This window comes from Notolabrus celidotus, chromosome 3 (assembly GCF_009762535.1).
Source record: "Notolabrus celidotus isolate fNotCel1 chromosome 3, fNotCel1.pri, whole genome shotgun sequence".
Classification (NCBI taxonomy): domain Eukaryota; kingdom Metazoa; phylum Chordata; class Actinopteri; order Labriformes; family Labridae; genus Notolabrus; species Notolabrus celidotus.
The window spans coordinates 23,644,581-23,655,495 of NC_048274.1; the positions used below are offsets into that span (position 1 = coordinate 23,644,581).

Genomic DNA, 10,915 nt, shown 5'->3' on the forward strand with positions numbered 1-10,915 from the left:
TATTATTTCCAAATAACATTTTTAATGTCTTGTTTCCATTTTATCACTTCAATTTAAAGAGCTAAGGAATAACTGTAATCCCCAAACTGCCTTCAAGTCATTTCTGTCAAGTCTTAGAATAAGTTTTTGATACTGGTGCTTAAACTTAACTTTGGGACATGCAGATTCACATTTATATAACTGGTGACCCTGTCCAAAAATGTTATGCACTCGTATTACTTTGTCAAGTTCATAAAAAGACTGATCTACATGCAAAGGAAGGAAGGAAAGGAGATGAAAAGAGGAGACAAAGGGATTGATTGCACTTTCTCTGTACATTAATCTCTCCTCTCTACTTCTGAGTGTGTTTCTATTTGTCTCTTCTGTCTTTTGTTTGGTCCAGTCAGTGGATTAGAGTCAGAAATGTCACTTTGTCTTTTACCTCTGTGTTTGCTCTCCAGGTGGACCGGTTTCTGTATGCCATGCGTCTCCATGACGACCAGCTAAGAGACTTCTCGTCTCGTTTCCAAGCTGAAATGAAGAAGGGGCTTTCATCAGAGAGTAATGCTGCAGCAGCTGTGAAGATGCTGCCGACTCATGTTCGCTCCACTCCTGATGGATCAGGTCATTAATGGTCTTCAGACTTTAGGTCTGTTATAGAGAAAGAAACCTCATTAAACCAGATTATGTGTTTTTGCAGAGAGAGGACAGTTCCTTGCATTGGACCTTGGAGGATCCAAGTTTAAAGTGCTCCAAGTGAAAGTGAGAGAGGGGATGGGGATCAGGAAGGGAGGAGTGGAAATGGAAGAAAAGACCTACCCCATACCCAAAGAGCTTATGAATGGAAGAGGAACAGAGGTAAGCATATGCAAAGGATAAGATAAAACACAAACTATTGGAAAACAAGGTAAAATCAGAAGAACAAGGGGAATGGAGACCTTAAGAGAACAGAGGAGGGGCCCGCCTGATCTTCAGGAGTTTAAGAATAGGATGGGACAAGGACGAGGGGGAGTTGAGATGCAAAAACCAAACCCCAACTGTGTTCTCCACTTCTCTGACTCTGTCTGCAGCTCTTTGACCATGTGGCAGACTCTCTAAAGGACTTCCTGCATGAGAAGAAAATCAGTGTGGAGAAGAAACACCCTCTGGCCTTCACTTTCTCTTTCCCATGTGAACAGGCCAGGGTGGATCAGGTAATCACAGCACATTCATTGGACTAGACTTCATGACCTAAAGCTGTTACTGATGGATGGTTTCTTGCAGGGATTTCTGTTGAGCTGGAATAAAAAATACCGGGTTCGAGGCCTACAGGGTAAAGATGTGGTCCAGGCCCTCAGAGATGCTATTGACAGAGCTGGGGTAGGACATCTCATTGACCCATAACATATTTTCATTTATCAGACAATCCCAACATGGTGACACTAGCCATACATAAATATGTAGAATTAACTGCACTGCTCTTAAAAAACATCACTGGATAACAAACTGTGCTATAATAGATGTTAACCTTATAACCTGGTGTATCTAACTATAATTCTTCTTCAGGGTATGGATGTAGAGGTGTTAGCCATGGTTAACGACACTGTAGCAACCATGATGACCTGCGGTTTTGATGACAAGTACTGTGATGTTGGACTCATCATTGGTAAGTACAGATATGTTCAGAGAAGATAGAATATATGCAGTTTACTGGAGTTGTAATGCAGAGGACACCTCAAGCTGTAACTTTCCTGTTTGTTGCCACTGGTGGAGGAAGCCTGTAAATATATGCACTGTTTGAATTCAAATAATGCATTAAATCTTAAGTGAAAATAAATAAGTATTATCATGACAATGTACTTAACGCTTCTGTGAGGAACTGTCAGTCTGTATCGATTTTTGGGCCCACTGTGGACAAAGTGGTGCCTCTTCTCTCTTTGCTGATCTTGTCCTGAACATGAGCGTGTGTTTTAACCATGGTTTTAACTAAAGATCTCACCCTGCTGTCGTTAAACCAGTGTAGTAGGCAAGATAACAAACCTGGAGTCAAGTCTAGTCTCAGGTCTCTAAAGAAGAATCCTAGTAAAGTCTAAGTCTAGTCCCCATTACCTAAGTGTAGGTACCTGTGTGGGATCATTGGGATGCGTAGGAAACACATTTCATTTATATCAGTAGTTTTCTGACTGATCCTATCAGCATATCTGGAGTTTTTTATCAAGCAAGTTACAGCATTGTGTAGCATGAATAAATGAGCAAACTGCCTTTGTTCATGGGGAGACACACTCACAGGTTCTGGTTGGATTACAAGTGTCTAATTCACTCAATCATACCTGATATCTATCCACTATCAATCAGGATTTTATCTCCCCACAGCTTTGACTCAGTGGTGAAACTACTTTATATGCTTAAATAACAGTAAGCATGCTAATAAAAATGTAAACAACAGTCCAGGTAGGCTAACTTCAGCATCTCACTTTCTTCTCTGCATCCTGGATACAAGTTTGTCAAAGTTTGAGTTTGCCCCTGTCTTCCTCCCAATGGTTCTTTTACAAATCCAACATGTCGCACTGCTCTTATGCATTTAATGTAAAATCTTTTAAAGCAAGACAAACAAACACACAAATAAATTATACTTATTTTAGTGTGAATTTTTTGTGTTTGGGTGTACTTTAATCAAGTAAATATGCTAGTCCAATTAATTAGTGTACAACTGCCCCCCCTATTGGTTGAGGATAAAAATGCATGTGTGTGGGAGTGTGTTAGTGCTCAAAGTTTTGTATTTTGTTGTTGAACCATTATTACTAAAAAAAGGGTAATACTTATGAGTTAAGACATTTGATTTTGGATTAATGTTACAATAATAATCAGGTTAAGGCTATGATTTTGGTTCAGTATAGGTATATTTCTGTGTACAGTGTTATAAAAGTATTAATATTAAGGCTATCCTTTTGTATATTTGTGTGTGTTTAGGTACTGGCACTAATGCGTGCTACATGGAGGCTCTCCGTAACGTTGACCTGGTGGAGGGAGACGAGGGCAGGATGTGTGTGAACACAGAGTGGGGAGGCTTTGGAGACGATGGGGCTCTGGATGATTTAATCACAGAGTTTGACCGGGATGTGGACGCAGCATCCAACAATCAAGGAAAACAAATGTGAGAAAAACAGAGTGTCTTGTGGTATTTCACAGCATTTATGACATAATATCTCACAACAATATGTTTTTGTGTAGCTTTGAGAAGATGACCAGTGGGCTGTACCTGGGTGAGATTGTGAGGCTGGTGGTATTAAAGATGGCCAAACTGGGACTGCTGTTTGATGGCCTTGTGTCTGATGCCCTGAGGACTAAAGGGAAGATCACCACTGCAGATGTAGCAGCTATGGAGGAGTGAGTAATCTGTCTGTATGTATAATACTCCCTCTTTACTCAAACCAATAACATTATTCTTGTCTGTCTATTTCAGGTACAAAAATGGTCTTAAGAATACCACAAACATCCTCACAGAGCTTGGTTTGAATCCATCTAAAGATGACTGCATTGCTGTTCAACATGTCAGTACCATAGTGTCCTTCAGGTCCTCAAACCTGGTGGCTGCAGGACTTGTGGCCATCTTGACTCGAATTAAGCAAAACCGGAATTTGAGGACATTGAGGATCACTGTGGGTGTGGATGGAACCGTATACAAGACCCATCCACAGTGAGTCGTTATAGAAATTTTCACCAAGGATCTAATTCATATGCTAGTGTTTCATGTGTATGAGTTGACATTTTAACAGTATTTTATAATAAGACAAGCATAGAAGTAAACACAAGTTTTTTCTACTAGAAAAAGTCAAATCACCTGCTGAGAGAAAGGCCTGTTAAAAGATGAACAAAGGGAGTTCAATCTGAATACAAAAAGACTAAACTGGACCAGCACTTGGCCTCCTGTCACCTGAAAATTTCAAAAATAATTAAAGGAGCACAATTCAAAGTTACTTACAGCGCCCTTGAAGTCCCAAATTGAGGAACAATTATATCTTCTGATCTCAAGTGATTATCTTCTGCCCAAAGTATCATTGTCTTGAGTGCAGAAATCTAACCTAAAATATAAATCACACCCATTTGATGAATTATGAAAATTATGTAATACTAATGCAACTCAATATCTGAAGATATCTCGAAACATCATTCATACTGATCACATTTATATTTAGTTTTAAAACTAAGCGCAGATATCTAAACTGGTGATGCCGTCCATGTATGTGAAATTATTTGCCACACTCATTGTGAAATAACAATGGTAGTCAGTTTGTTGAGCCAATAGACATGAAATACAATTCTCTCTTAATTTCAGGTATCCTAAACGCCTCCATAAAGTAGTGCGCAGGTTACTTCCTGAGTGCCACGTCAGGTTTGTTCTCTCAGACAGCGGCAGCAGCAAAGGGGCTGCTCTAGTTACAGCAGTTGCCCAGAGACTGGCATCCCGAAGGAGACAGGTGATGATACTTGCTGTGTGGTCCTGCACTGTTTGTTTGTATCATATAGTATCATAATAATTATCATCATGTCATCAATCATCATACACTAAACAGTGTGTCTGTTACTTGTTTTCAAGGTGGATGAGACTCTGTGTCCCTTCAGACTGAGCCAGGAGCAGCTGCAGCTGGTGAAGACCAGGATGAGGATGGGACTGGAGGCAGGGCTGAAGAGTAAAGGCCCATCTACTATCAAGATGCTGCCTTCTTTTGTGTACCACACACCTGATGGAACAGGTCAGGAACTAAAACTTAAAACACAAGAAAAAAAAACATGTCATGAAACAGCGAACGGAAATAGGAATGCAGAGACTCCTTCATATGCTGACCTCTTTGGAACGTTTCCCAAAGAAGATCTTGCACACTGTACTTACTGAGCATCACATTTCTTTTTACCTTGCTGCTGACATTGTGTGAAACTGAACAAGTACAGTGGAACATTTTAGTAATTAACCCAACAATATTTGTATTTTATGAGTTTTCCATGACAGGACAAATGATCTGGACTGGTTTATTAAAATAAATAAGAAATAAATGAAAACAGGAATTTTCTGTTATGTGTTTTTCAGAACATGGAAAGTACCTCGCCTTGGACCTGGGAGGAACAAACTTCAGAGCAATGTTGGTGAACTTCAAAAGAGGTCTGCAACAGAATGCAAAACTTTACCACAAGATCTACACTATACCAGTGGAGATAATGCAAGGGACTGGAGAAGACGTAAGGCATTTGTTTGGAGACATACCAAATAATAAACACAGAAAGACTAAAAGGGGTCAGCAGACTGACATGCCAAGAAAGGGCATTCATTTTGTATTTAAACCTCTTCTTGCTTTCCCTCTCTTTAGTTGTTTGATCATATCGCGCAGTGTGTGAGTGACTTCCTCGACTACATGGGGATGAAGAACGCTCGTCTTCCTGCAGGCTTCACCTTCTCTTTCCCCTGTGAGCAGACAGCTATTGACACAGTAAGTGTGGACATCGGAGCAGTGAGCTGGGCTCAAGTTGATTTATGCTAAGACCACAAAGACATACTAAAGATCTGAACCCTCTTTAACCTCTGTATGTTCTGTATAGGGCACACTGGTGAGCTGGACCAAAGGCTACAAGGCCACAGACTGTGAGGGACATGATGTTGTTGAATTGCTGAGAGAGGCCATCAAGAGACGCAACGTGAGTTCAAGAGAAAAGAGGCTTTAAATGACTACGCTACATTGTTTAAAGTTAGGCTAGCAACTTTAGAAGAACCTTAACCATCCAAGGGCAGATTTGTTGCTGCTCTTGAATGCAGATTTTGGTGAATATACATTTATTAAAGTTAAATCATTACCAGGTGAGGTGTTTCAGGATTGCATTACCTACCTTTTTGCTCTGGCACTCACAAGCTAGAAACTCAAAGAAACCAGACCACCTCCTGCGCTCACAGTCTTTGCATTATCATGACCAGAGAGGAACAAATGTATTACTTCACTTATACTGTGTATATGAAGAATATGAAAACAGAGATTGTGGTTATATTTTAGGGGTCAACCAAAAATAGTGCATATTTTTGAAGTGGGTTAGAGTTGGAGTTATATGCATATATAGTTTTGTCATTGTTCACACATGTCTGTTTGTGCCTGCAGGAGTTTGACTTGGACATAGCAGCAGTTGTCAATGACACAGTTGGGACCATGATGAGCTGTGCGTATGAGGACCCTCAGTGTGAGATTGGACTGATTGCTGGTACGTGACCTTCAGACTACTGACATTTAATTTGTTCCGTTTTGAGACCTTTCAAAGTTAAACAAGAGCAGACTGTGATTAGAAATGTTTGCGGGTATGTTTCACTACAAACTTGTTGCTCAGAACACTGCAGTTTTCCTCTCCACACAAGCTACTGAGTACACATCTGAAATGTTAACTTTTTTGTACTTACATGTTTTATAAGACAGAAATGAAGCATGTGGTTTTGTTTTATAGGAACGGGCACTAATTTGTGTTACATGGAGGAACTGAAGAACATCAAAAAGACTGAACAGAAGACAGGAAAAGTGGAAAGAGAAGAGGAGACGCCTGAAGGAGGAGAGAAAAAGGTTGAAGAAAACTTGTTCTTACAATGTTTGCTGTATCAAAGAGTTGTAAAGTTGGATGATAATAACTCACACATTAACCCTCTTATATGTTTCTGCTCCCAGCAGGCAGATCAGTCTGAAGGAGTAAAGAAGGAGGGGGATGCTGAGAAGATGTGTATAAACACAGAGTGGGGGGGTCTCGGTGATGACGGCTCTCTGGATGATATCATCACACCTTATGACATTGAGGTGAACCGAAATTCTGTGAACCCTGGAAAACAAAGGTTAGAAAGTCACCGCATGCGTCTCTTGTCTCTCAGCTTTGTCTCTCACATTAGAATGTAGATTTTCTCATACTTTCACACTTTAACGCACATGTTTATCTTATCATGTTTATGAATGTTTCCCTGCATTTCATTTCTAAAGAGCTGTCACTAATGGTTGTGTCTTTGCCAATGTTCAGATTTGAAAAGCTGACCAGTGGGATGTATCTAGGAGAAGTTGTGCGTCAGGTGTTGTTGGATTTAACCAGAGGAGGTCTGCTGTTCAGAGGACACGTCACTGAAGCTCTAAAAACACCAGGAATATTTGAAACCAAATACCTGTCACAGATAGAGAGGTAGGAGAGGCTATGTGTGTGATGCAGTTCAAATATGTGTCTGATGAGCACACACTGCTGTGTGTAAATGTGTAGCTGTGTTTCTAATGTGTACATAACTGTGTTGTCTCCCCCTAGTGACCGCCTGGCTCTGCTGCAGGTCAGATGTATTCTACAACAGCTGGGGCTCGACAGCAACTGTGATGACAGCATCATTGTCAAAGAGGTACAGAATAGAAAATGATGGCTCAGCTCAACTCAAATTAATTTATAAGACATGTTTTATACAAGCATGCAGCCCAAAGCACTTCACAGAAGAACAAACAGATTGAAAAGAGCAGAAAACAAAAGGGTACTTATCCACACACACACACACACACACACACACACACACACACACACACACACACACACACACACACACACATACACACACACATATATGTATTCTTTTTAATGTATTTAAAGTGTAAACAACTGTAAAATCCTTAAGTGTTAGAGTGAAATAAAAATAATAGTAAATAGTAGAATAGTAAAAAAAGTTACATAACGGTGTTGGTTTGGCCTAATGGTTAGGTTGTGTGCTCACATAGCTGGTGGCCTGAGTTCGACTCCAGCCAGCGGCTCCTTTTCCGCATGCCTTTCCCCAACTTTCTCCAGTTTCCTGCTCTATCCACTGTGCTTTCTAGGGTGGCCCTGAAGTGCAAATCACAACTGCATATCAGAAAACACTACAGCAAATCAGAAAACACAACGGCAAATCAAAAAACACAACGGCAAATCAGAAAACACAACGGCAAAACAGAAAACACGACGGCAAAACAGAAAACACAACGGCAAATCAAAAAACACAACGGCAAATCAGAAAACACAACGGCAAAACAGAAAACACAACGGCAAATCAAAAAACACAACGGCAAATCAAAAAACACAACGGCAAATCAAAAAACAAAGGCAAATCATAAAACACGAAGGCAAATCAAAAATCACAACGGCAAATCAGAAAACACATCGGCAAATCAAAAAATACAACGGCATTAACCAAACTGGAAGAAGAAGGTACCCTCCGGGGACATGACTCGCCGCTGATTGGACTGAGTGTACCTACTTCTTCTGGTGCCGTTCTGTTTTCTGATTTGACGTTGTGCTTTCTGTTTTGTCGTTGTGTTTTCTGTTTTGCCGTTGTGTTTTCTGATTTGCCGTTGTGATTTGCACTTCAGTGCCACCGTAGCTTTCCTCTCTAAAATAGAGGTGTAAAGCCCCCAAAATAAAAATGTAATTAAGTAAAACTGGATTAAAACCCAACTGCATCAAATATTTGCAAGTCTTTTAGTTTTTGCAGCAGATATTTTAGTCATTACGGTAAAACACTGTAATAACCGTAGTCATCACTCTGTCCTATTAAAGTCTCATGAAGCCATGCCAGCGAGCCAGTATGCATGCACATCAACATTAATGTTCATTAACCCATCTCTCATTTTCTTGTTTTAAAATGTACATCATGTTTTCCATAAAGGAGGTCACTAGCAGAGTTAAGGCAGCATTTTGATCGTACTTTGACTCAATGCCATTTAGAACTTATGAAACTTTGTTTAAAAGGCTGACAAAAAGCATTAAGATCCAAAATAGCAGTTTTGCAACTCTATGACCTTTTTCTTGCCTCAAATTTGTTACAATTGTCTGAAAAGGGTGAAGAGTTGAACTTTTGTAAAACTACAATGCCAAGAAAATCATGTTCCCTGTTGTAACCTTGCTTTTGTATTCAACATTTATCTCTTCTTGGTTGAGGCGTGATTTGATATTATTTGACTCAGAAAACCGTGACTCCCTCAGTGTGTTTAGTGCTGCAATAATGATAAAGTTTTCATTGTTTTATAGGTGTGTGGAGCTGTGTCACGTCGTGCAGCTCAGCTGTGTGGGGCAGGAATGGCAGCTGTGGTAGATAAGATCAGGGAGAACAGAGGATTGGAACATTTGAACATCACTGTGGGAGTAGACGGGGCTCTCTACAAACTACATCCACAGTGAGTCACCCCTGTTATATGACACTGCTTAGGGTTTAATTTAATTACATGTTTTGGTGTTCTCAACTGGATCCTAAATTTAATTTTCCTTTTTTGCTCTTTTGTTTTATTTTGTAATTTGTTTTCAGAAAACTAAACCCCAAACTTTTTTCTTCTCCTTCTGCTGTTATTTCTAGTTTCTCTCGAATCCTTCAAGAGACTGCCACAGTTATGGCTCCTCAGTGTAACGTGACCTTCATGCCATCAGAGGAGGGCAGTGGGAAAGGTGCTGCTCTCATCACAGCTGTGGCCCTACATAAGCAGGAGATCTAACTTCACACAACTGAAGCACAAAGGATTTGAACAGAGTTTATATTCATATAAATTCCTACTTGATGATTCAGAACAATCCGCTCCCTCTGCACTGCTGCTATTGTCCCAAACAACGGAATTAGTAACAACTTTTTCGCACCTGACAGCAAAAAAACTCACCTAAAGAACATAATACATGCTAACTCCTCACAGGTTCCCACCCTGTGAACAAAGCTGTTTGTGCTACATAGTGCACAGAGCTGGAATAAAAACATTGCTGCCAGGGATTAAATTTCAGTCCCCAAAGATATTAAGGAAATGGATTACAGATATTAGATTTTACAAAATTAACATAAAGCTGGTCAGCCAGCATCTCTGGAGAGAAAAGCTTCCTATATGTTTTTCCTTTATTCTTTATTTAGTGACTGTTTGAGATAAAGCACAGGCTTCCCAAATGTTAATCCAAATGTATGAAATAATATCTGATTCTTGATGGCTTTTAAACCGATCCTTTCACCCTTCGCCCTTTTCTTGAGTCAGTGTTGGGAAGGTTTCACAGTCATAGCTTCACAATCACATGACAGAGTTTACCACACACTGATTAGTCTTTGATACGGAGTCTGTGTTGGTTTTGGGGAGGATGGAACTCTCATATCAGTAATCACACCCTGCAGACTACTCAAGGTTAACACTTAATGTGAGACCAAATAAACATGAATGTCACTACTGAAATGTTCACCATGTTGACACTGATGATAAGACACAGTCGCCAGAATTTGATAATGCTCGGCCTACTTACGATGTGTTTCCTTTGGCTGGCTTTAGCTCTTCTTTGGGTGTGTGCACTAATTCTACTGTGTTTGAAGTCTGTCATATGGCCTTGAACTGCAGACGTGTCAAAGAATTGTTTTAATAGCGCACTGCAGAAACAGCCTTTTAGCCTAGCGATACATTTGACTGTTAAAAGGAAGCAGCATTAGATGTTTGTTGTTTTTTCTCAGAAAAACACAATTCATGCCTTTTAAGGACAAAAAGGAGAAGAGGTAACACTTTGTCCACAGGAGAAGCCAAAACTGACACAACCCTAAAGTTTTTTGCAGGAGCTTCAAGAAGTTTTTTGAAGTATCCCTGCAAAATAAATTTTGTTTTTTTCCGTGTTTAACCCTCTTGTTATGTTCGTTTCTTGGGAACAGCAATAATGTTCCTGGGTCAACTTGACCGGGGGCATATTTAATTATCCAAAAGTGTCAGAACCCCAAAAAATCCCAATACACATTTTTAAATCTCATTATTAACAGGTCTCACAGGTCATGGTCCAACACCAGCATTCTCGCTCTATACAGATAAGGTCAAGAGAAAGGGAGGGTGTGTGTGTGTGTGTGTGTGTGTGTGTGTGTGTGTGTGTGTGTGTGTGTGTGTGTGTGCATGCGCGCGTGCGTGCGTGCGTGCGTGCATGCGTGCGTACGTGCGTGCGT

The 10,915-nt window shown here is 40.2% G+C and overlaps 1 protein-coding gene across 1 annotated transcript; it reads left to right on the plus strand.

Moving 5' to 3' along the window:
• The first annotated feature begins 444 nt into the window (after nucleotides 1-444).
• LOC117810772 (hexokinase HKDC1-like) lies at nucleotides 445-10,602 on the plus strand. Its single transcript, XM_034680730.1, has 20 exons — nucleotides 445-603; nucleotides 680-837; nucleotides 1,050-1,172; nucleotides 1,243-1,338; nucleotides 1,525-1,624; nucleotides 2,929-3,112; nucleotides 3,190-3,345; nucleotides 3,422-3,655; nucleotides 4,295-4,436; nucleotides 4,556-4,712; nucleotides 5,045-5,193; nucleotides 5,322-5,441; nucleotides 5,551-5,646; nucleotides 6,099-6,198; nucleotides 6,436-6,548; nucleotides 6,651-6,811; nucleotides 6,991-7,146; nucleotides 7,264-7,351; nucleotides 9,004-9,149; nucleotides 9,326-10,602. Exons 1-20 carry the CDS (start codon nucleotides 462-464, stop codon nucleotides 9,459-9,461), a joined length of 2,757 nt encoding a protein of 918 aa, XP_034536621.1. The 5' UTR covers nucleotides 445-461; the 3' UTR covers nucleotides 9,462-10,602.
• The last annotated feature ends 313 nt before the right edge of the window (nucleotides 10,603-10,915 follow it).